This window comes from Micromesistius poutassou, assembly GCF_964030765.1.
Source record: "Micromesistius poutassou genome assembly, chromosome: 15".
In the NCBI taxonomy this organism is placed as follows: Eukaryota; Metazoa; Chordata; class Actinopteri; order Gadiformes; family Gadidae; genus Micromesistius; species Micromesistius poutassou.
In genome coordinates, this window is record NC_140285.1 from 7853086 (window position 1) to 7879718 (window position 26633).

General features: G+C 48.2%; 1 protein-coding gene across 1 annotated transcript; it reads right to left on the minus strand.

The window, feature by feature from the left end:
• Positions 1 to 315: 315 nt before the first annotated feature.
• src (v-src avian sarcoma (Schmidt-Ruppin A-2) viral oncogene homolog) lies at positions 316 to 25648 on the minus strand. Its single transcript, XM_084479255.1, has 12 exons — positions 25471 to 25648; positions 11534 to 11804; positions 11061 to 11160; positions 8649 to 8747; positions 7800 to 7903; positions 6657 to 6806; positions 5964 to 6119; positions 4333 to 4512; positions 3347 to 3423; positions 2862 to 3015; positions 2295 to 2426; positions 316 to 1589 (listed from the first exon to the last, which is right to left on the minus strand). The coding sequence occupies exons 2-12, from the start codon at positions 11793 to 11795 to the stop codon at positions 1381 to 1383; spliced, it is 1623 nt and encodes a 540-aa protein (XP_084335381.1). The 5' UTR covers positions 11796 to 11804; positions 25471 to 25648; the 3' UTR covers positions 316 to 1380.
• Between the last annotated feature and the right edge of the window lie 985 nt (positions 25649 to 26633).

The following is a 26633-nucleotide window of genomic DNA, read 5'->3' on the forward strand; positions in this document are numbered from 1 at the left end:
AAGGTGTTAAACGCTTTACGTTATTATTTGATAATTTAGAGTCATTGAATTTAGCAGAAGTGGTTTATTAAGCAATGTTTCCACAATAAACAGTTTGGGAGCTCTTGTCAAAAGATCCTTGAATTATGACGTGAACTCATAACCGTTTGGTATAAACTGTCCGCAACAAGCCATGACAGAACATGGTGGAATACGATTGGATAAGAATCCCCCCCCCCTCCCCTTGTCGTGCCAAAGTCAGACCCCACTGTTAGTAACGTTCAAAGTCATAAAAATACACCTTTAACTTTTTAACAGTGTACAAAAGAGCAGCAATGTTCTGGTCCTCTCCCCTGTACTGAGAAGAGCACCGGTGATCAGTAGTCAGTTCTTTGTGTTAGAGACAGGAGTAGAAGAGGATGGGCTTTACTTCTCCCTATTGGATGTTACACTGCTCCAAGTCCTGGAGGTCCATCCAGGGTGCCTGCATGTTGAGTTGAAGAAGTCGTACACAGGCCCATGTCCGGCTCATTCCAAACCTCACAGCAGGTACGACTAACCCACTTACTATCCTCAGTGGTGCACAGTCATGGATGCTTCTAGAAACAAATATTAACCCAACCTTTACCTGAAAGAAGACTCCAGTTGATCCAGGTATAAACCCCACCCACACTGATTAAATCAAAAAGTGAAAAGTCTATACAGTTTTCACACAAAACCCAAAAATGGTTTAGTTAATTTTCATGAACATTGGATGCTGCTTTCGTTTTTTTGATCTTAATTGAAAGACAAAGTTAATAAACGACACAAGTTTGGAGTTTCAAACATGATCCTGAAATGAAACTTTCAGCAGGACATTGATAGTTCCTCATCTCTTATGCAACCCCCCCGTCGTCTTTTAATACACATGTCTGGAAATATTCCCAGGTGTGTCAAAGTCAGGCGCAGGGTTTAACCCGTCTACCAGGTAGAAATCCCCAGGTCTGAAGTACCATGAAGACGCCTTTAAAAAGATTTATCAGCAAAAAATCTATAATAAAGGATTCTTTGCTCCATTGACAAAACCTCCTTAATAAAGCCTGACACGCAATCGAACACAGTGTAATGTACGATGGGCCTCCAAATGATAATACAATAGTGAGGGCAACGCCACACAACTCATTTGGAAGTCAGAGGTGAACCTAACCATGGTATCCCTAGAGAGGGAGAGGCAGATTGTGAAAATGGATGATGCATGGTCTCTCTCTCCCTCTTTCTCCCTGCCTCTCTCTCTCAGTCTATACATGTGTGCATGCACATATCCTTACGCCTCTCCCTCTTTCTTTCTTTCCCCCACACACACACACGCACACACACACACACACACAGACACACGCACACGCACGCAAGCACACAGGCTCCTCAGAGGTTCTCCCCGGGCTGGTACTGGGGCTCGGTGGAGGTGAAGTAGTCCTCCAGGAAGCCCTGCAGGTACTCGAAGGTCGGCCTCTCCTCGGGCTCCTTGCGCCAGCAGGTCAGCATCAGCTCGTGCATGGACTCAGGGCACTCGGCCGGGCACGGCATCCTGTAGCCGCGCTCCACCTGGTCCAGCACCTCGCGGTTCACCATGCCTGGGGGAGGGAGAGGGAGGGGGGGGGGCGTGAGGTGAACCGTGACCCGCAGCGAACATGGCTGACGGCGGACCGCTTCTCCTCAAATCAGCCCCGTTGGCTGATGGGCGAGGGCTCTGTAATCCCTATTTAGATTCAACTTTAGAGCAATTAAGGTGCAGTTTGAATTTTAATTGCACTATACTGTATGACAATTAATATTCAAACTGCACCTTAATTGCTCTTTGCACTTCTATTTAGATCTCCGACTGCAGTCACTGTACTATGTACTTTGTACGTACAATGACTGAATGAATGAATCTGAATCTGAATCTGAATAGGGAGCACACAGTACAGAGCCCTCGTCGGGCCCCTGTACAGTCTAGAACCGGTTGCTAGTGCGTATGTCAAACATAATGTTTGACAAACAATACGTTTTGTTCTTTCAAAAAGGAGATCTACTGGTCTTTTATGTGTGTGTAAAAAAAAATGGCACAGCTTTCATACTTGGCAGTTGGTCCCCACTCTTTCTATTCAGAAATGTCTTCTTTAAAATACTCACTACCACAACCAGTACAATACATGTTCTAGTTGGATCTTTCTTCAGCCAATATCGGTGCAAAACAATCAACTTGCACAGCACACTTGAGCCCAGCTTTAATGATGAATGAAAACGAATTAAATGTGCGTTCCCACGGTGTCCTTTTCCAGGACAGGCCATCCTACCTGGATAGGGAACCCTGCCCTTTGTGGCCAGCTCAGTGAGCAGCACCCCGAACGACCAGACGTCCGACTTGATGGTGAAGCGGCCGTACAGCGCCGCCTCGGGGGCAGTCCACTTGATGGGGAACTTGGCTCCTGCAAGGTAGGGGGCGGGGACACCACGGAAACAATGCATCAAATCATGAGTTAGCTGCAATACAGAGAGCTATTCTACCGAAGAGGGACGAATTTGCGCGAGTGAATGAAGTGTTCAGAAGGCTACACGCTGTTGATTTGAAAACATTACTGCCTCTTTTACTAAGAATGGTAGTGTAGGATGTTTTAGCTTGTCTTCCCACCAGGGGAAAAGTGTACAGGTGCTGGCTGTGTTTGTGCTCGCTGTAAGCCAATGACGCGCTTACAGATCCCCGCCTCAATCAACATGATTAGTCGTAACAAATACCAAGTGGCCAAGATTTGAACTGGTCTGCCTTCAGATTCCGGATCTTTAATCTAATGTCAGATTTGTGAGGATTAGGTTTCATCTGCACTGTAGAACCGGAGGTCCAGCAGTCCAAGTGGGGGTCTCACCCTGGCGGGCCGTGTACTCATTGTCCTCTATGAGCCGCGCCAGGCCAAAGTCGGCCACCTTGCACACCAGGTTGTCCCCGACCAGGATGTTGGCCGCCCGCAGGTCTCGGTGCACGTAGTTCATCCTCTCCACGTACGCCATCCCAGACGCAATCTACAGGGACACAGTCCAAAAAGATATAAGGATAAGGATTTCTTGTTTTTTCTCCGACACACATGGCTGTGGGTAGCCAGAAATTTTGGAATTTTGGCACCCAAAAGAGACTCTGGTCATAAACGTAATGATATAAAATACAGCCCTGCTACATAAAACAACATGATTCGCTTTGTTTTTTAGGTGGTGCCATAAATATGAAGCAAAACAAACATTATGTGTGCTTTGGGCTTGACACACCTCTATAATAATACCAGATTAAAACCCTTTGTGACTCAAATGTTTGTCATGTTATCAAAGCCTTTCTGGTTTCATTTTGTTTACTGCCTACCTGTGACGCCATGTCAACGAGTTGAGGCAGGCGAAGCATTTTACCCATGTCACCTTTCAGGAAGTCCAGTAAGCTACCTGTAAGCAACAACATACCAATGTGTCATTGATAGTCATGGTAACCTACTGCAAGATTACACCAGTTACACCACATTCACAACTGACTTAACAACCGCCTGTAACGCCCGTATTCCACCGGGGACGTAAGCGCCGCGGAACGGCTGCGTCCTGTGCCCTGCGTCAATCCCCACCGGGCGTGTAACGGCAGCGCACGCTGCCTTGCGAGCCAGCCGTATTCATGCGAGATCACGAGATCACGCGATAATCCTGAACGTTTTAACTGTGTGGATAAAGGAAATCCTTTCTCACATTGTCTTTATAAAAAGGATGATTGATTTCGTAAATGATTTTATGTTGCTCCACTTCGATAATAAGTCTCTCGTCGTCCATGTTGCCGACCCTCTGAGACCCTTTGATTGATTGACTGCTGACCTGGTGCCACCGGTCATGACATAATGTTGATGTGAAATTGTATAGGCTACATGAGCTGAGTATTGTGTTTTATTTTGAAAATTGACCGGATGCTCTATGGCTTTTATTATTTCACTTCCTGCCCGGCTCGATCTGCTCTGTGGAAATTGACGCGGTTCAGCAGCGGCTCGCGTCAAAATAGAAGTGCTGCGTAAAGATAGCGCTGCGGCGCGGTGCGCCGCTCCTGGGACGCTGCTGAGACGCGCCGCGGCGCGCCCGGTGGGGATGGTTTCATTGATTAGAGTGGCAGCGATCAGCAGCAGTGACCGCGGCGTAGCCGTTCCGCGGCACTTACGTCCCTGGTGGAATACGGGCGTAAGTGTCTGTAACATGCAGTAAGAGTCAACAATTATCTTAGAAACCAACCGTAAGCTTCTATAACATATTCATTTAGACTCAACAATTATCTTAGAAATCGGCTGTCGAGATCGACACTGAACACGGGGGACATCTGACCTTGGCCCATGTACTCGGTGACGATGTAGATGGGCTCCTCCGACACCACGGCGTACAGCTGCACCAGCTTCTCGTGCCGCAGCTTCTTCATCACCTGCGCCTCCATGAGGAAGGCCTCGGGGGACATGGTGCCCGGCTTCAGGGTCTTGATGGCCACGCGCGTCGTGCCGTTCCACGTTCCTGCGCCGCGACGGGAGCGTCCGTTGTTTTAGTCTACCTCATAGACATTCATCTTTCTAACTTTGAAAAAAACACTTTCTGACATTGTATCATATTACACCATGTTATAGCGTTAAAGGTGTAGTGTGTAGAATTCTGTGGCATCTAGCGGAACAGACTTGGCAGAAATCGAATATTGAATAATCGAATATTCATGAATTTGTTTTAAATAGTGTATAATCCCATGAAAAATAAGAATCATGTTTTCGTGACCTTAGGATGAGCCCTTTATGTCTACATAGAGAGCGGGTGCCCTTCCATGGAGGCCGCCATGTTGCACCCCTGTGTTTTTCTACAGTAGCCCAGAACGGACAACATTCCCAAAGAGGATGCGTTTAATTTTGTGAGTTGTGATCTATATTTGTACAGGCTAAATAACTAAATAAAATGTATAAATCTATCAAGGAACCTCATCTCTCGAAACTTTGCTGCTCGACGCTGTCGTAGACGATGATTTGATCCTTTTGGAAGTACCTATATTGTCACCTAACAGGCCAGGACAGGACACTGCAGCCTCTCTTACGTTGTTGGAAAAGGAGAGGTGATTTGGGGGGGGGGGGGGGGTATTCAGTTAGTTGCAAAAGGCCGGAGGTCCATAATATTTCTTACACACTTAACCTTTAAAGGCAACCTCATTGCTAGATGCCAATAATATTGGCATCTAGCAATGAGGTTGCTAGATGCTTACACTTAACCTTTAAAGGCAACCTCATTGCTAGATGCCAATAATATTGGCATCTAGCAATGAGGTTGCCTTTAAAGGTTAAGTGTGTAAGAAATATTATTTCTTACACACTTAACCTTTAAGTGTAGATGTTCTACTGTTGTCTTTCAACAAAACGGGCAGTGCAGTGCGTCTAGTGTTTCACAGCCTATGCTTTCGGTGGTGTCAGCACCTTAGTTACCCTTGAGCAAGATGCTCAAACCCTACCTGCTCATTAATGACACAAATGACAATTCACTTTAATTGCTATGAATAAAAGCCTCTGCTACATGAATGGTAACCTAAATAATTAACCGTCAACTGTATGGGCACAATTGCAGCAATCAACCAAGGAATAGAAAACACCATCAAGGCCATACCAGTGCGTGTTTATTCCTTTTCTTTTAATTAATATTATAGCATTTTGCTGGCACTAAACATGTAGAATAATGAGCTGTCATTATGTGTCATATGAGCCACGAATAGAAGGCGCCATTTCTGTCCCCTCACACCCCTACACATTCTCACAAAGGAAACCAATACTGCCTTTTTCACCGGCTCGGAGGGAAATGAAACCATGAAGCACTTCCAAATGCAGTCATGACATCAAGAAATTTGAATGTAAACCGGTAAAAAGGTTTCCGCCAGACACCTGGATATCAGACACACCCGGATATCAGCGCCGTGTTGCCCTCCTGCCGCTACTCACCCATCCAGACCTCTCCGAAGCAGCCCTGGCCCAGTTTGAGGTCCAGCCGCAGGGAGTCCCGCGGGATCTCCCAGGCGTCCTTGGCCAGCCCTTGGGTTTGGGGCTTCAGGATGGGGCACACGTCCGACAGAGAGTGGCACAGGCCGTCTGCGTGCTCTGGGCGAGGCGAGGGGAGACGGGGTTAGGGCAGTGACCAAGTTTTTATTTTATTTTTTTCATTCATTGGTTTGTTCATTCCGCCTTTGAAATGTCAACATATTTAGAAATGGAATTAATAATTGAACAGCGCAGCAAAGGGATTTCTTAGATTAGCTTGCGTTGTCTGATGAACAGCCAAAAGCACCCTTAAATAATGATTGTAAAATCTGACACAGAGCAACACAACCAATATTTGCATTTTAAAGGCAAATGTTGAATATCTTTTACTTGATGGATGGTATAAAGAAGAATCAATGATTAGTTTAAGGCAAACAAACGGATGAATTTTCTCAGTGCTAGAGTTCAGTCTTGAGACACCCTTTCTGAACAGAACAAAAATATCTTCCCAATACTCGTATTATGTTTACATACATTTTTATTTTGTTCTTGATCTTACAAAAAAGTTCACCTCTTCAATTCTTTTAATGTGTGCTGTGATTCCCCTGGGGTGAATGAGGAACAGTATTGTCCTGTCTTAAGATAGGGTTAACTCACTGCGGTAGTGGTTGACCAGCAGCTGCAGGTTGGTGAACTGCGTGCGTGATGTGATGTAAAAGCCGCCGCTGTCCAGCTTCCTGATCTTGTAGTGTTTCACGTTCAGTCCTTTGGTGTTGTCGTAGTCGAGGACGGACAGACAGTAGGCACCTGGCGACAGAGGAACAGCTGTCAAATTAATCTGTGTTTTAAACGGATGTATCAACTAAAACTTGATCTATTTTGTTTAAAAATGAATACAAAATAAAGATGATGAAATCAAATGTTGGATATATACAATAAAAGTAATAATGACTGTAATAATAATTTTATGCTTCAAATGTTTAACTTTTTATTAACATATGTTTGTCCTTCATGCCTGTCTTTTATGTCTTTTAAGTCTCTAGAAAAGCACTGTATGGTAAAATATATTTTTATTTAAAAAACACAACTACAATACAGTCATTCTGCCATCAGAGGGCAATCTCAGGCTGGCAATCTACAGCAGGTAAATGAATTCCTCTCTTCTCGGTCACAAGGAGGTCTGATTGGGCCTACGGATGAGCAGCACGCTCAGTCCTGGCTTCCCGTTGACCTACTTCTGCCGCCCGCCCACCGCCCACCCCCCACCCACCCCCCCTCGCAACCGCCCCCTCAGGGACGCATTGCTGTTCAGCTCCCATACAACACAGTGCATGTGCATAGAGTTCTGCCGGTAAAGCTAACATGCAAATTATTTAGCACTAACTCGTCTGCCTCTTATGCTCCTACAATCGTGTGAGCTCTAAGTGTGTGTGTTTGTGTGTGCGTGTGCACGTGACACGCGAGCATACGATGTAAACACGGCAGACAGCCGGGGGACATCCAGAGGGGTTGTGGGGGTGCTTCAGTGGCGGTGGAGACGCTTTGTGTGTTTGTCACAGTTAAACCCTCAGGGCTCCACCGCATGTCCCCAGTGCCGCAAACGTAGAACGAGCGGACTATAGAAGTCGTGTCGTACTGTACGGACGTCATATGAACTAACTCAAATGAGGACGAATCCAATCGGATGATCAAGAAGAATAATAGGTTTAAAGCAACGGCAAGATAACTCCAAGGTATCTCTAAAGGATGTGCTTGTGTTGTGTTGAACACTAAGGTTTTATTACATTGCAGAATACTCACCTTTGGTCGTCTCACTCTCTCGCACCAGGAACGTTCCTCTCCTGTTCTCCAAACTCAGCAGCAGTCTCTCGGACTCCCGACGTGTGATCTTACCAAAGTACCACCTGAGAGAGAGAGATGTATAGAGATGTAGAGAGAGAGACATAGAGAGAGAGAGAGAGATGTAGATGTAGAGAGAGAGAGAGAGAGAGAGAGAGAGAGAGAGAGAGAGAGAGAGAGAGAGAGAGAGAGAGAGAGAGAGAGAGAGAGAGAGAGAGAGAGAGAGAGAGAGAGAGAGAGAGAGAGAGAGAGAGAGAGAGAGAGAGAGAGAGAGAGAGAGAGAGAGAGAGAGAGAGAGAGAGAACACAAGAACACAAGTTGGCAAATGGGTCCAGGGGGTAAAATGAACAATGTAGGTTTGAAGAGAAAGAAAGAAGAAAGAAAGGAAGCAAACCAGTGAGTCATGGAGTCACTGGGGAACTATCTGTCCACGCTGCACTGGAGCGGTACAGTGTGTACAGATGAGGAGAGGACAGATGCTTACCTGGACTCCATGGTCAGTCTGATATGACTGGTGGAGCGGAAGAAGAAATAAAAGGAAGGGGAAACGAAGAGGTTAGAAAAAGGTTAGAAAACCATGAAATGGAAGTTCACAGGCTGCATTACTCTTAGGGAGTGGAGCTCATTAAAAGGAGCCATTGGTTACACAGTACAAAGAGGCAGAAATACATTTGCGTTGAATTTAAAACAGAAATTGGCAAAGTAAAAAAAATAATGCATTAGTGCACCGCTTGCGTGACGAAAGGGATAGATAAGAGAGACGAAGAGAAAGGGGCGAGGTGCATGTTTGAAAAAGGATGGGGGATTTACTCTTCTGCCTGGATGGAGTCTGAAGGAGCCACATAGTTGCTGGGGATGTATCCGCTCTCCCCGGTGTTGAGCGAACGAGCCAGCCACCAGTCCCCTTCTCTGGGGGGTAAAGGAGAGAACACACACACTCCAAATCTGACTCACCGGAAAGGACCTTTTGTGACAATGGTGAGGGGGGCTATACAATCAAACTACGTGCAACATGTTTCATAAAAATGTCTTCAACAGAACCGCACCAAAAACAACAACAATGTTTATTTTTTCTTTTTTTTTTCTTTCTCTCCCGACTTTTGAACCATGGTCATAAAGTGATCCGTTGAACACATCTTTGAACACTGTGGTGAACCGTGCATATCTTATGAGGGGATTATCCAACAGCATCGCCCACACCGCTGACCCTGTACTGCTGATGGCCTCCGGAGGTCGACCACAGGGTCAGCTTTGGCGAGTGCCGTGCTAAAGTGCAGGATTTAGTAGCTACGGTGTCCATAGGGATCCATGTTAAAACACGCTATTGTAACGCTACCACGTGACGTCATGCATCTCCAGAGGGGGACGGGGAAAGGGACGCGTGACGATACATGATGTGGCGTAGATCCAGTGGATTGAAGCGCATTGCTATCATAGTGTGACGTATGGACAGGTTAAGTAGGAGAAAAGCTCTGACTGATGTGATCGTTGATCCGAGTCTGATCTGGTAGCATCATGGCAATAGGGTGTAAAGCTTTATAGATTTATTATTACATGAGATATATATATAGATATATATATATATCATATGAGATGAAGAGGTGAATACCATGACATAATATTGAGCGGACCATGACCATGAAGCAAGGCAGCATCTTAAGTACTAATGATGCCTACGGGGCTTCAAAACACTGGATCCACGCCTCACCGACTACAAAGGGAGTGTGGGAATGGGAATGAAACGGTGCGCGTCTGTGTCGATCTAACCAAAGATATGTTAGGGTGAGCAAGCGTGGGGGTCCCCAGGGTGACGTTCTGGGGGACGGGGGATGAAAACACACATGGATAAAACGAAAATATGAAATGAAGTGGGCCAACACGTGCATTCACATTAAAAAAACAAAACCAAACGAATCAAAAAGGATGTTTCACAAACCTGCTGTTTACCTTCCTCCTATTAAAACACAGAGCAGCGTTGCGCGGTGGAGGAGGAGGAAAATAAGAAGAGAGTGAAGGAGAGAGGAGGGTCAGAGATAGATGAGACAGCGTGTCCACACAGCAGCAGGACGCTTGTACAGGACACGGGAAACAACAACAGGAGGTTAAACACAACACGCTGAAGACACAGCATCCTCACCGGGCTGGACGCCACGCAGCACTTACGCAGGTCTCCAACTCTTGGGATTGTTTCTAAATCGTCCCTAACACCCGAATCCAATACACCACAAAGGGTTTAATAAACACACACAGAGGAGGGGGACAGAGAGAGAGAGAGAGAAAAGAAAGAACGAAAGTTGGAGGATGGGTAAGGAAAAAGGCAAAGTAAAGGACAGCCACAGAGGGACCTACAGCGCTGTGTGCTTATCGTACAATACGGCGCATCAATCAGAAACCTAACCGAAGGAAAGGGGTGGGAGTGGGAGGAGTGGGAAGGGGGGGCGCTCTTGAACGTTACCCCTTACAGACCATTAGCATGTGCTGAGTAATGTCCACAGAGTCAGTAGTAGTGGTAGAGTCTGACCCAGTAATGCACCGCCCCTCTCTCCCAGGTCGGGGTCTCTCACTCTGGGCGGTTGGAGACGGACGGACGGACGGACGGACGGACGGACGGACGGGGGGGGGGGGGGGCAGGGGAGACGCACGGCTAATCCAGCCATTGTCCTCGGCCCAGACCTTCTAGGTCACCCCGCTATTAACTGCATCGGCTTGTCCCCCCATGGATCACTGTAGCGAGCACACCCCCCCCCCCACGCCCCCTCTCTGCGACCCCATTGGTTGGTTTGCAGCCAATCCTAATGGGGTGTGTATAGTGTGTATAGTTCACCCATATTTTAGCCGTGGCGGTGCAGGAGAGGAGAGAGAGAGCTGATGGGCGGTGGGGGGGTAGGAAAGGAGAATGCATAGGGGGAATACGTGTCAGTTAGCACAAATAAAAGGTCTGGCTGGGGGCGGAGGGGGGGGTTCAGGAAGAGGGCTTGTGACTTGCATGTTGACAACACTATTGGATACACTGTTGATGCGTCCGGCCTGCCTGCGTGAGTGATGCTATATAAACAATCACCCTGCTGTATGCGTGTGCGCATTAAAGGGGAAAACAAAGGTGGGGGGTAGGGGGGGGTGTGGGAGGGGGCTGTTTGCATTAGCTCCAGTCGGTTTACTCCAAGCAGTACTTTCCCTTGCCAGGTTTGATCACAACCAATCATTTTGGTGTCGTTTTCTTACATGTTGTTGACAATCTGCAGGCGTTCGCCCTTCCTGAAGGACAGATCGGAGGCCGTCCGGGATTCGTAGTCGTACAACGCCACAAAGGTCGTCACGCCCCCTGTTGGCAGAGATAGAGCGTCGTAACGTGGTGGAAAAAAAAACTAAATATGTCTTTTGGCGGGGAGCCTAAAGTTCTACGTGCCCCGGAAGACCGGCGGCGGGACTCGAGAGACACAACGGAAATCTGAGCAGAGGCTGACAAAGATACGCTCTCGTCTACAGAAGGGGGAGCCTGTGCCAATTAAAGTGGTGTATTGCAAAGTGATAATACAGTGTTTTGATGTCGCCATTCATTTGAGTCTTGTGTTTGGCTGCACGGAAAACCAAACAAACATCTTCATGTAGGCTAAGGTCACCGACCCGTTGAAGTAGTGTGGGGCGGGCATCAGTGGTCAACGCTACAACCGACTGCAAAGTCACCGAAATCCTACCTGATAGCGTGCATCTGTTGTTGGGGGAGGCGGCGCTGCTGGTGTCCACACCCCCAAACAGCGCCATCTCCGCCTTATTGGCCGACGGCTGACTGCCTCGCATGGAGTTTCCGTCCCCCGGCCCCGGGATCCGATTGGGCGTCACGGACTGCTGGTTGGGGTTGAGGTGGTGGCCTCCGACTCCGCCCCCGGCGATGAGGTTGTCGTCGATGCTCCGCGTGCGCTGGCCCGCGTCCTTCGCCTTGCTCTTGGACCCCCCCATGGCCTAGGCCTGCCAGACACAACACACACGGAGATAGTGAGCCAGCGGGCCAGACGAACAAACGGTTCAGACGTTTTCTCTTCGGGACCATCACTACCCCGTGATGAGTCTTGCTCATGGGCACTGCGGTTCACTCTACAGCCCCTTCACCGTGTGTAACAAACACGCGAGCCAAACACAAACGTGCACGACAAAACGGGATGCGTTCTGCGTTGATTAGCAACCTCAAGGGTAAGGTTTATCCAAACCATTGGCTAAAGTTGGTACATTGAGCAAAGTAAATAACCAAAATAATTGTTATTGTTTACAATAACTCATATTCCTTACATAACAAATAGTATATTTAAATGTAGATTTAGTCAATGAAGTCAAACGCTAAGTCCCGGAAGGCGCCACACACCAGCTTCTGCACATGTGCAGTGCGGAGTGCGGCGGGGATGGGGCATGCGGTACGGGCCGGCTAGTGTCATGGAAGCAGAGCACCAGTGCCATCCGGGAGATCAGTCATGCATTCCCAGGACACATTCCTGGGGATGGGCTGATGCCAGATGCAGTAACCAGAGATTTGGGCGAAGACTTACAAGGGCCGCCGCAGCGTCAAGAAGACCCACAAAAAACAACTCCCCAGGGATGCCCCGCGGCAGCTGTCAGTCCGCTGCCCTGAACGCCTCCACCGCCGGAACTGACACAAGGCACACATGCCGAACACACCCTGCCTGCATGCATTCATATGGCTGTAAATGGCACCCTTCAGACACCAAAGAGACAAGAGTGCCACACGCACACGCACACACACACACACACACACACACACACACACACACACACACACACACACACACACACACACACACACACACACACACAAGGGGTCGGGCATGAGCTCATAGAAGCAAGCAAAGAGACTATTGGCAATAGAAAAGCATCTAAAAGCATTTAATAACATTTTGACTCAACAAGCACGATAAAGACACCACCTTCCCTGATTTGGTAAAATATTTAAGTGATTTGAAAAGCCTATAATGTGTGTGTGTGTGGGGGGGGGGGGTGGTCTGCAGGGGAAGTAGGCATCCAGTATCTGGCTCTCGCCTCATCCTGGCTAAAACGACACACTCAGTATCAGCCATCAACCACATGCAGCCTCTCTTACCACCTCATCCATCTCCCGCTCTCATTTCACTGTAAATTCTCAAGCCTTGCTGCTTACTCAGGCATGCGTTAAGTATCTCTGGCCTGTGTAATGACAGCTTAGAAAGAGGGAAATCATTACGCTAAGCCAAGGATAATTTAGGGAGTCCAGCCCCCGCTATCATGGTCCGATACAGCCACAAGGGGGCTGGCTGTGGAAAACTAATTCACATACATAATGAGTAACAAGGCAAAGTAAGAAGAAATACTATTTGTGGAGAGCTTTGTGAATGAATAATAGAGGAAGCTAAATGGGTGTAGGTTAGATGTGTGCTGTGGGTTCTCCTCGGACACGCATCACAGTGCATTCACACTCAGCGATACTGGCAGACAATCTGTGTAAAGCTAATCCACCAGATAGTTGGTTAATGAGGAAGGGCATTGTTACATGACTGTTCGTTAGTTAGCTGGAAAAAAAAAATCACTTCACATTCTGAACCAATTAACGACGAACAGAGACATTGTCTGTTGTCAGTATGCTCTTCATGCCGATCAGGGGGAGAAGAAAGAGCTAGCTAAAAGAGCGCAAACCAAAACACGAGGCAGCTATAAGGAGTGATGAAGGTGGTGGGGTCGCTTCCGACTCCTTCCTACTTTGGTTTTTAAACAAAGGCCTCCATTGTCGAATGGGAAGCACGCGACAAACACAAGACTCAAGTGGGATGTTAGTGAGTTAGCCTGTCCCTGGACACTATGGTCCTCAGAAGGCGGTCCCCCAACACGCAATCACGTGCAGAGACAAAACACCTGTCTTCCCCTCGCACACCAAACTCAGGACGCCCAGTTTGGGGGTGCCAGGGGGTTGTTTCTGGTTTAGCAACAGGCCCGGGTGAAGACGGAGGCTGATCTGGGTCCAGTTTAGCCTGCGGCGGAGCACCCCCATAGGCCCGCGTTCTCTGTGGGAAGCAGCCCGCAGGAGTATCCCCCCTCTGGCGCGAGGCAGGGGGCCGAGAGGGGTAGAGGGTGATGGCAGTGGAAACGTGTGCAGAGGGGAAGGGAGGGGAGGGGAGGGGGGGCTGGGGGGGATGTGTTTAATTATGCACCAGATCTGGCAAGCCATTCCAAATCCCTTCCCAAGTCTCACAGGCTTTGAACGTGAAGTCTTTCTTCCCAGATCCTCTGCTGCATGCTCGTGTTATTATGTATATTGTGTTAATGCTCAGTAACAGCTCAGTGCATGGCTGCTGCATGGTTACTGAGCATTTTGGATAGAATTAATACAATCTAGGCTACAGTAACACAGCCGGTATTCTCCTTGTGGCAGCCAAACAGTGAACCCACTGACCCAGAAAGCGGTCTCCGTTGTAAAGGCTGGGGTTTACGTTCTGCCTCCAACACTGCACCCCTCCTCTCCCTCCATTTAATTGCAGCCAATTTGGAACAAGTTGAATCGGCTTTGATTACGATATTCTCAATACTCCGTACACTGTTCAGTACACTGCAGGGACCAGAGAAGTCCTGAGAAGAAGAGACAGTGAAACTCTCCCAGGAGGAGCGGCAGGTCAGGGCCTGCACGATGGGAAGGATGATAACTACATTGTCATTGCCTGAGAGCTCTGTTGGGACGTGTCCCGGCAGATCTGCCCTGCTCAGCGGCCCAACAGCTCTTAGGGCCTCGGGACGGGACGGGACGGGGGCGGGGGGGGGGGGAGTGGAACCTCTTGCTAGTGAACATCTGCAGTGTCTTCCACCTCTTAGTTTGTTGTGTTAACGCGTGGCTTCGTTGCTTGTTTGTTATTTTGAATGACACTGTACTCCACGACAGTGAGTTTGTTTCCTTTACTGCCTCAGGTCGTTTATGATAGAGTAGGCTGGGCCGCGATGGCTTGTTGACTGGCTGTCATACTTATTATTATATGCAACAGTACAGTATCAAATCCTACATGCAGTTGAAAGCAAGTGATGGCATGACTAAGTAAACACACACACAGACAGACACACACACAGACACACACACACACAATCTGGCTGACATTGACCAGGGAACATCAGGTGCCAGACTTCCACCAGATAAATCTTGTTTTGTTGTTTTTTTAAACTCATTTGCATAAGCACACATCAAATGCATAAATTGCATTCGTGTGTGCGTGAGCAGGCTAGAATATAAATACACTTTTCACTTTATGCATGATCTCGTGCTGAGAGGAGATCGGTCGGACAGACTTTAATGTTCAAAAATATAAAATAATAATCACCTATCCAGCTGGAGTGAACAACAGGCAGGCACAGACAGACAAACAGTAATTCCCTGTCATGTGCCCTGCATTTCCACACTGTTGCGAGTGACTTTAAGCAGTGCGCTAATCCCCCACAGGTTCAGCAGTGGAGACAGCTGTATGCAGGGTGAGGTGATCCACGTTTTTTTCCCGTTGCTAAACCTGTTTTGGCGTGGCCAGGTATGCCTCACAGACGGATAGCTGCGGTCTCTGAACCTGAGGAGCGGCCTACAAAACCAGGTGTACGCTAGCTGTGTTAGGCTACATTTTACACTGTGCGAGTGGCATGGATAGGCATAGCTGAGAATGCCTTTGCTTTTTTTTTTATCATTGGCAAACAGTAGCATTTTTGGTGAATAACATGATGACAATGTAAGTGCACCAGTTTTATGATCTAGCACTGGGTAGGAGCCCTGCAAAGAATGGCGCAGGGTGGTGTGTGTGTATGTGTGTATGTGTGTATGTGTGTGTGTGTGTGTGTGTGTGTTTATAGTGAACACATGAATGAGTACGCAGGCCTGCATGTGAACCGCCCCGTGCATTTCTGATTCGATGTGAAACGTGACTCAGTGAACAGTGTGCCGTGGCGTGGCTACAGATACGTTTCTCCATCTTTAATGCTTTCCGTGTGATTACGAACGCGTGGGTTAGTGGGGTAGGGGGCGGGGGGCTTGGCTCTTGCCGCAGCCAATCGCAGCGTAAATCCAGCCCCTGCATGTTCTGCTCAGATTATCAACATCAGTCCCCTAATCTGGTGCACCGGGTACAAGGCTGGCATTCCATGTGGGGAGGCTGTGAGACGACAGGAGTTAGCGGAAACACATCCGCACTGGATGGACCGGTTGCGGCGCTCTGCCTTCCGTCTGTTTAGTGATTCCCGACATTCATCCGGCAGTGGCCACACACCGGGGCCCGGATCACTTGCGGCATCACTGCAATCAGCAATGCACACATTAGCTCTGTAGCCACTCACATCAGCACCGCACTGTACACGCAAATCAACAGAGTGCACCTCGCACAGACCTCAGCACGGCTGCTCGGAAGAAATACAAGCATAGGGGGGGAAATGCGTGTTGGTCTTCCACTAAACCTCCCACACACCGCCGCCCCACAAAACCAACCGGGGCTCCCACCCGCGCGTGATGCCTGGTTGGTTTGGAGCACGGCACGGACAAACGGCATGCACACATCCTAAAACGCACACGTACACACACAAGCTTGTCTAACATCCAATTCAACGTTTGTTTGTACATTTTTGGTTCTCCTCTTTCTCTTTTAAAAGAAAATCTGAAATGGGAAGCAGGACCCGGCCGAGGGGATGCCGCTCACAGCGGCTCCGATGGTTAGCCACTGTAGTGTGCGTCCGCGCATCCACGCTTCCTCTTCCAGTTAACCTTCGTGACAATCATTAACCGAGGACAGAGAGTGCAGCTCTGACGTAGCAGAGGCAGAGGGATATGCTACTCGCGCTGTGTTTGGGGCTAGATGTTAGGATGAGTAGATCAACTACTCTGGCTGTTTTGCAGGGAGAGTTTGGGCGAGGGGGGAGGGGGGTCTCTGTGGTCACCTGCACCACTGCGTTGTGTATCCAACAGTCAGGAAGATCCTCCATGTTTGGAGGAGGGGAGGTATAAACAAACTCCCTCGGTGGTAGGCCGTTGCAGAGTTCAGGAGTGTGTGTGTGTGTGTGTGTGTGTGTGTGTGTGTGTGTGTGTGTGTGTGTGTGTGTGTGTGTGTGTGTGTGTGTGTGTGTGTGTGTGTGTGTGTGTGTGTGTGTGTGTGTGTGTGTGTGTGAGATTGGGAGGTGCTGAAGTCAATATTTACCACTACATATACACACAGGCCCACCGTTACCATGGAGGCGATTCCTAGCATTCCGTGTGCTGTATGCTATCTCTACACGTACACACACAAACTCTTGGTTTTCTATCCAACACACATTGAGTGAAAATAAGAAGGTTTCGGTCTCTTGGTCATGTTTGGGGAGTCTGTCACTTCCCTTAAACATTAGCCACACACAGAGGGAAAAGGGAGAAAGGCAGAGGAACAGCAGGCGAGAGAGAAAGTACCTGGGGAAATTCTTTCCATCCTGACAGTTTTTGTGGGTTGTGCCACATGAGGTTCTAGTACAGGAAAACTGTTTACTGCTTTCCCCAGCCCAGGAGCCCAGTGTTCTGGTTTTCATAATAGGATCAAAAGCTGTGAGCTCTCATCCTACTCAATGTGGGTTTTTGTGCCTTAAAAGCAATCTAGGTAAAAAAAAAAATTGATTGCTAGAAACCTAGAAACCAATTCTGATGACAAGGACTGCACAGAGTTAGACATCTCAGAAGCAGGCTGTGAGCCTCTGTCAACCTGTACATGAGGTTGAGTCCCATGTCCACATGGGACTCAACCTCATGTCCACATGGGACTCAACCTCATGTCCACATGGGACTCAACCTCGTGTCCACATGGGATTAAACCTAATGTTCACGAGGGATCTCTTTACCCCTTTATCTCCAATTTACAAAACAAACCCTGGCACCCAGTGCGTGTCCCGTCGTCTAAAATCTTCTAATCTAAAATCTTCTAATCTAAAAGTGACACACATCAAATTATTTGAGGCAAGATAATATCTGGGCCATTTCTGAAGTGGTGATACACGCCAGCGTTTCCCTAGCAACGTAGGGGAAGGGGAAAATAACTGTATGCCTGTCTAGTGATTACCGAGCCTGACATGGCCAGACCCATCGCAAATGCTTATTAGTCTGGAACCTCTCAGTTCATTTTCAATTTCCAACGGGTGTCATCAACGGCCACAGACCAAAATGCCTCTGGACACGATTGGATAGACCGACAAAACAAATCAAAAGGTACAAATAAATCAGCGGCAGCCATCGCTGTTGTTTATGAAGATGCCTCAGCGGTCCTCTGTACAGTCATGGTATAAAACCCGCCCCACATTAACTAAACGCTGGTGATGGCCCTACCCGGACCAGGTCTGCTGGAGATCTGTCAGAGCTGGAGGGCGGCCAGGAGAAGATGTCAGAGCAAATGAAACATGAGCTGGCTGAGACGTCTGGTTCCCAGGCTACCGATTAGGAAGGCCCTATCCATAATCCTCCTCTCTCGGTCCTCATCTTCTCCCCATGATTGAATTAACAACAACAATAAAAAGATATGATCTTTTTCGGACATTATTTTTTTTAATGTTTGTATAAGTCCCACAGTGACTACAGGGAAAATGTGTTGGGCTATGAGCTTCATTTTAAAGTAAGGGTTTTCAATCAGTTCGGTGAGATCCATTCTAAGGGCTCGGGTCTGGCTGAGCCAGCCTGGTCTGGTGGGGGGCGCCTGGATGAGCGGAGGTGCAGTCGTGTCTGTGTAGGATAATATGAAGGATGGTGCAGTGGTAGTAACAGCGGTACTATACGTGTTCTGATAAGACAGTCTAGTGCTCTGAGGGTGCAGGAGATTTGCTGCAAAGGAGCTTGACGAGTGCACCCTTATAATTGGAAGCGTTCAATATAACTATGCAATTTGTTTTGATATGGATTTATACGCCTTAGGTTGTCACTATAGTAGACTACAGGGAGCCCTGATGTATTTGTACTGATTTAATTCAAAATCTCTTTTTGGAGGGTGCAGCTTTGACACTGTTATTTTGCTGTCGGTATGCACTGCAATATTCTGCCCTATAGACGAGAGGGAAGTGAGTCATATAAATCTTATTGTTGATATGTTTTATTTTTTGTTCCACTTTTAATGTTGACTCAACCTCATTGTCGTCATTTTCTTCTGCCTCTCCCTCCAACCCGTCACACCGTCTCAGATGCCAGACACTTTCCACGGCGGCCGATTACCCAGAATGCCCCCAAAAACTGCATCATTATCAAAACAGAGCAGAGGAAATTCTATTCACAATTGAAATACAGAATAAGAACGTTAGAGCTTGAGAGAGAGGTTTAACATTCTCTGCCCCCCCCCCCCCCTCCTCCCACACACTTACACTAGCTGCTGATCTCTAATGAGGAGGAGGGAGGAAGAGGGGGGGTAATGTTTAACAAAAAAAAAAGGACTTAAATTCTCCCTCTGGTGTCCGGGGACACGAAAGCCATTAGTGACATGAGGATGGGAAAGCAAAAAAAATAAAAAAAATCACCATCCCATTTTATCCGTTTTCCTCAATATGATTAAAGCCTCAGGCGTCCCCGAAGAGACCCAGGCTTACTTACTTACGTACTTATCTTGCCTCATGCGATAGGGGGAATTTATTTCACAGAGGAAAACTAAATCAAAGAACAACGACAGGAACCGCTAAACATGCTCTGAACGGGGATGCTGCGTGGGCCCAGAACCAGAGTGAACAACGTGTTAGACCAGAGGACAGAAGCCGGGATCGGATCGCTGGCCTATACACGCACCGCAACACATGTTTTCTTTTGTGTATTCCCGCTTCGCCCGGTGCATTTGTCATCCAAAACCCGGACCAAGCCCTAGTGGGCCCGGTGTTGACTCACACACTCCGACTGGGAGGGACTCTTCCCGGGTGGCAGGGTCTGATGTCAGAGGGAAAGCAGATAACGGGATGACATACACTCTCCCCGGAGACGGTCGAGGGCCTCGTGCTTCTGTGGCGTCCTCGCCACTTTCCTTCATTTCTTTTTCCATGTTCCATAATATCCAGTCTGCCTCCATTAAGGAGGCATCTGAGAGAGCACCGACGCTCGATTCCGCTGAGCAATGTTCCAAAAAAGGGACTAGGTTACAATACAGGACACATGTACTACTAACATGCGTTCCAGGTGTGGATTAATTGGTGCTTGTGCAATGACACATTGCACTGTGTGTGTGTGTGTGTGTGTGTGTGTGTGTGTGTGTGTGTGTGTGTGTGTGTGTGTGTGTGTGTGTGTGTGTGTGTGTGTGTGTGTGTGTGTGTGTGTGTGTGTGTGTGTGTGCGCGAGTCACGTTGCAGGAATGCAAGAGTGCAGGAGAGGGCGAGTTCCAACTCCTGTCCCCCACTCGAGGTATGCAGCACAGGTAGAGACACTCTACCTGTCTTAAACATGAGGAGCAACACACGCCGACCCAAAACATTCCATGGTCGTCATGGGCATGGCAACATGTAGAAGTGGGGAAGGTTTACAACAAATCTTCAAGATTAGTTGGGCAACCTGCTCTAGGTTCATCTGAATATACAGTAAGCGAGGGAAAACATGCCACATGGCAGTAAATGCCTTAATAGACATTTAGCGGTGCAGTCATGCTTGCCTGGACATAAAAAAGTAAGTTTCAGTTGGGCTGCTCGTTCGTCAAAGTCACGGCAATTTCTGTGGCCGTTTATCCCGATTACAGTCTCAGAGTGGTGCCCAGGCTGACTCTGACAGCAGAGAGCCTGGGCTGCAGAGCAATGAAAAGCCCTGCAATCTACAATACCACACATGTGAAATACTGTTAAAGTGTTGAGCGTGGAAGAAAGGACAAAAGAAAAGCAAACAAGATTTTCAATAGAGCACTGTTTCGGTGCTCCCGTTGCTGTGGTCACCGAGAACACTGCTGGCCCTGAACTCCACTTTCCTCTGACAGCCACAATAGAGTTGAACTTCTCCATCAGTGACCAATAGTGTGGTATGTCCCCAACAACCCCTTATAACGATAAGGGCATAAGCCAGCGGCAAAACGGCACGGTCACAGCATCAAACATTAAAGAAATGTCCCTGTGGCAACAAGGTAATAAACAGCTCCCTGCAGTGGCATTTCCATAACTGATTGGTGGTAAGGCACCCCCGCCCCCATCCCATATAACTCACCCCACACCCCCACCGTCAACCCCCTCACCACCACCTCTGTCTCAAACACCGTGGTGAGGATTTGCTCCCACCCTTCGAATCAACACACCCTTGATTTCAATATTCAAAACACAGCCGTCAGGACGCTGCCTGCCAGACAACAACAGCAAGGAGACTTCCCTAGGAAACCACAGGGGTCTCATCAAAGGATCTCATCAAAGGAGATCTTCACCTCACCTCACTTCACCCCCCCACCCCCCGCCCCAGCCTTACCATGTCCCACCACCTCCCCCACACAGGGGGGTGGTGGGTGGGTAAACGTGAGGCGGCAGACAGGTGGGGAACAGGGAGGTCAAAGCCCGGGATGAATTGTTGACATGCTGAACCCGGTGGTGCTCGCCAGCTATGTCCCCGACTGTAGGTACGGCGCCAACCAAATTCTCTACTCCCCTCGGACACACGCATGCACACACGCACACGCACACACAGTCACCGGTTGTCTTCTCTATAGCTACATAACTTCCATATCAAAATTCCTCAGCGCCTTAAGAATGTTTATCCTACTTGGAAAAAAAATGGGGTCTCTGCAAAGATAAAAATAGTTTTCGGAATAGAGGAGCTCACGACATCGAATAACAATGCCTGGGATTTACAATCCAGAAGGATTTTGCACTCACTGTTTTACTACATAATAGTCAAGAGGGCCCGGAGAAAGGATGTGAGACTGCACGTTTCCTCTTGCAGGCACCGTGTGCACCACCGCCGCATGTAGGAAATGTCCCATAAATATTGTTTCTGTCACGTGTCCCCCGCACGACACGAGCAGGGCAGCCGGGGGCCGGCCTGCTGCTGGGCTCTCTGTGAACGCAGGACCCACGCCAGGCTACTCTCGTGTTCCCCCCCCCGCCCCCCCCCGGCCACAGCGTGGAGCGAAGGAAGGAAGGAAGGAAGGAAGGACTTCAGATGGAACGAGTGGGTTTAGATCGAGTAGGAGCCATGCCAGCCATGTTCTGTTCCCCTCCGCCCCCATCAGCATCATCCTCATCATCCTCATCAAGATCATCATCAGCCTCTTCACCGTCCTCTTCATCATCCCGGGTCCGTCCCGGGCGTCCACAGCTGCGTCCACACAAAGACACACAGGCACACAGACAGGGCTTCTTTGGCTTTTTCTCTGAAAGCCAAAGAAGAAGCCTTTTCCTGTCAACAGTCAGTCCCGGCACCATTCCCACTCGGGTGCATGTCTGTGTGTGTTGTGTAGCGGTTCTGTGCGTGCATATCCCTGTGATTTTTAAAGGAGTTCTGTGCGTGCACGTCCCCATGTGTTGTGTAGTGGTTCTGTGCGTGTTTGTTCCAGTGTGTTGGGCAGTGGTTCTGTGAGTCTGGGTGCATGTCCCCGTGTGTTGTGTAGCAGTTCTGTGCGTGAGGGCGAGGATGGCGGGTGCGGGTGAGGATGCCGGGGGGGTAGGGGGGTATCTCTACACAATGCCAACAGTGGAGGGATTCAGGGGAAGATGCGGTCCTCTTGCCCCGTTCCCACAGCGCAGTGACAGGAAGTGGACTTGGGGGGGATGCAGGGAAGATGACAAGCCCTCCTCTGTTCCTCTTTATCAAAACCACTCAGACGCTCCATTCAAAGGGCCAAAGCAGCCTCTCTCTCTCATGGAGAACTGAAAGGGTAGATTGAGGAAAGTCGCAGTTGCTCGGGTTCATTATTATTCAACTGCTAAGCCTTTAATAGGAGAAACAGACAGCTTTGGGACTTTCTCTCAATGCAATAGCACAATCGCTTCCAGTGATTGATGGGTAAGTTGACCAGAGATGATACATCATGTTTTACACTTTAGGCTCCAGGCTCAGGGTACCACTTGGCCGCCCAACAGATCTGACAAGAGGAATGTATGATGTCTAAACCATACCACCCCCTGCAGAGAGAGGGCATAGGATAGGAAGGAGAGGGTGAGACATGGTCATTGGGTGGGAGAAAGAGCGAGAGCGAGAGAGAGAGAGAGAGAGAGATAACAGGTGGAAGTGGCATTCCATTACTCAAAAGCAAATGCTCTTGTTAAGGAATGGCCACCGTTCTGCACCCAAAACTGGGCCAGTGCGACAGAGGTTTGGTGTCTGCCACATGAAATATTCAATGGCTGCATCAGCAGGAGGTCGTTGCAAATCCTATAATCGTATAACCCCCCCCACCCCCCCCCCCATCCCATCCCCAAACACACACACACACACACACACACACACACACACACACACACACACACACCCACAATGCACTCTGATCATAAAATATCTCTCTCACTCTCTCACTCTCTTTCTCTCTCTCTCTCTGTCTGAAGTAAATTATACATCTCGCTGCCAAATTGAGGAGTGCCTGATGCCTGGCTTAAAAACAAGTGTTTTGTTTGTTAAGCACTCTGTTGCCATGAGGGAGCATTACGTTGATTCCTCAAAGCGAGGAGACCTGGCTCCATTAGTCAGTCCTGGAGATGCTGACGGCTCAGTTACAGTTCACCTCCCACCGTACAGCTTGTCTGCGGCCCCTCTATGAGTTAACCGTCTTGGATCCCCACCGGCCATCGGCTGGCGTTTGCTGTGATCTCTATTGCAGATTCACCTCTGGAGCGTTGAAGAAGAACAAGTTCAACCGGGACACTCTGTGTGTGCAAATGATATCGGCAAACTGCTAGCTCATCCTCTTCGTGGACGGCGTTCACTCCACCATTCATTCTGCTCTGAGCGGGCGAACGAAGAACACAAACGGACCTACACAACAACACACTAGATCAACTAAAGACTAAATACTATCAGGATAGTATCTCTCGGACGCCTGATAATAAATAGCCTAGTCTGAATGCAAGCCCTGAATGGGCCCCTTCTCTCTCTCGGGTTGAAAGCACAAAGACGATGTTGAAAAAGGAAACAAACTTGCCTTTAAAAACAAAAAGAGGGCCGGATAGGCGACGGGCCCCAGGAAACAAGCGGCTCATTGACGCCAAGAGCCCACGTATCACCCTGAGAGACAGACAGTCGGACGGACAGACAGGCAGAACCCTCCAGCGTAAGTGAGGACAAAAGCGCTCTCGGCCGGGGCCCATGTTGCCAATCAACAGGAATGTCAAATGGCATGGACCCCAGGAGCCACTTCCAGGGACCCCCCTGCACCACCCTGCGCCAGCCACGGCAAGGGCCCCCCCCCCCCTCCTGGTCCGTGAAGCCTGACGTCTGGACATGAGACAGCAGCACAATGGACCCACCTAGTACCACTTTGACACAAAACGTTCTCCCTCGCTGATTGGCTCTCACGTGGAGAGTGGTCTACAGCTGGTGAGCCATTGGTGGACACTCTCCAGTTAAACCCGCCATAAAATGTCTACTGTATATGACACAGACAAGAATAAGAATAAGAATAATCTAAAACTAGGGGCGCTTTGAACATGAAGATAATTCTTGTTAACTTTCTGCGATCAAAGTTATGCCTGACCTGGACTGTTTACAACTGGCACATACTTGCTTGGCAAAATATGGACATTTATTTTAGCAAATAAAATACAGTTGTACTCCAGTACTGCTAAACATCCTAATTCTCCCAGGAACGTGGAGCAAAACAGAAAACAAGGCCATACTATCAGCTGTAGAGGATTATTTACACACTGGTATGCTGCATTCTAAATCGCATTAAGGAATTTAGAAAAGGACATTTAGAAACAACTTCAAATCTATTCTTATTTGACATTTCTGAGCTGTGTGCGTGTGCGTGTGTGTGTGTGTGTGTGCGTGTGTGTGTGTGTGTGTGTGTGTGATTCACCGAACTTTTCGACGACAGGGAAGTTACAAGAAGAAGTAGGATACACTCGGGATCGAAAATGATTTGAAGTCATCGCAAATCTATGCTGTAAGACGTCACTGTCTTCTACTGCGCGGTTAGGGTTAACACACATTTTGCTTAGTAGTCAAGTTGGAGAATTTTGTGGGAGACTAATCCTGTGCATATGACACAGCCATTGTTTTGGGGAGAGGCAGGGCATTTCCAAAAGACAAGCTCAGTGATCTTTCCCACACCCTCTTGATTGCTTCATTCTCATATTGGAAACTATCATAATACAATACGCATACATGGCCACAGGTGTAGAAATTGTCCGAAGAGAGAATTAGAGGCTACCAAACCAGATCGCTTAAAACATGCACAGAGTTGACACAAGTATCGCGCAGGCCTATACATTATCTGTTCCCAGACAGCAGCGTCTCGGCAATTCAGAGCGGAGCTTGCCCCAAACACGAACATGGTTCGCAGCCAAAATCGAGAGTCCTGTTATGATGGGAAAAAAAGCTTCGCCACAATACATACACCCTTAAGTTACATTCTGCGGGGTACCGACATTATTCAAATAATTGATGAAATAAAGATAGCGCATTTTAATTAGCCACGAACTCCTGAACATATAGAATATCAGGATTAAAAAGGTCTTCCTAAGAAAATAACTCGTCACTTACCGAAGGTTATCGGAGACGATACAGAATTGTTTTTCCAATGGCCAGCCGCCGGAAGACTTGACGTCAAACCATGAGGGGAACTGTTCGAGGAGAGCAAAATCAAAACGTTTGGGGCTTTCAGACTGCTAATGATTGTCGATGCTTACACAGCAGCAGCGAGTCGATGCCAGAGCGGTTGTGGTGGCGAGATATCCCATTCAGGGCTAGGGGCGGGCTAGTGAGGTGAGGGATCCCATTCAGGGCTAGGGGCGGGCTAGTGAGGTGAGGGATCCCATTCAGGGCTAGGGGCGGTCTAGTGATGCGAGAGATCCCATCCAGGACTAGGGTAGGGCTGGTGAGGAGAGAGATCCCAATCAGGACTAGGAGCGGGCTAGTGAGGCGAGAAATCCAATTCAAGACTAGGGGCTGGGTAGTGAGGTGAAGGATCCCATCCAGGACTAGGGGCAGACTGGTGAGGCGCGGGATCCCATTCTGAAGAACTAGGGGCTTCGTGACGTCATGACAGTGAAGGCTGTGGAGGCGCAACAGCTGTACGAACTGCCCCAAACACTGATCTCAAGTGGTTATACACGACGTTACTGCATAACTGGTCAAGAATATTTCCGATAACGACAAAATATATATTATTGGTTTCACTTAGACAGACCGGTAGGCCTACAAAAGTTGGTCCAATTGCGAACAGGGAAATATCCAGGACCCAAACACTGGTGGTGTATAAAGTGGGTGGGGGCACGGGATGAGGAAGGGGGTGGGCTACTGAGCTCCGATAGGTTGACATTTATTTGCTCCAGATTTATCTATAAAAGGTCCAATGCTCTGAGAATAATAGGCCGACTCCATGTCAATTCAATATGAAATTAATTTGCAACAACCTACTAAATGTCCAATTATTAGAAATTAATTAGAGCTTAATTTGACCATACTACAATTGAAGCTCGCAAGTAGAACTTTCTGCTAAAATGACATATGAAATGACAATGAAAATAGTATACTACAACTAAAATAGTCTTCTTCAGTCCGCTGAAGCGATCTTGTAGTTATTTTTTTAAAATTAAATGTAGAAAAGTATATATATAAAGAACATATTTGATAATTATACACTTATTGACCTATAACATCACATTTGACTGAATGATTCAAATGGGCTACTAGTTTAATATATT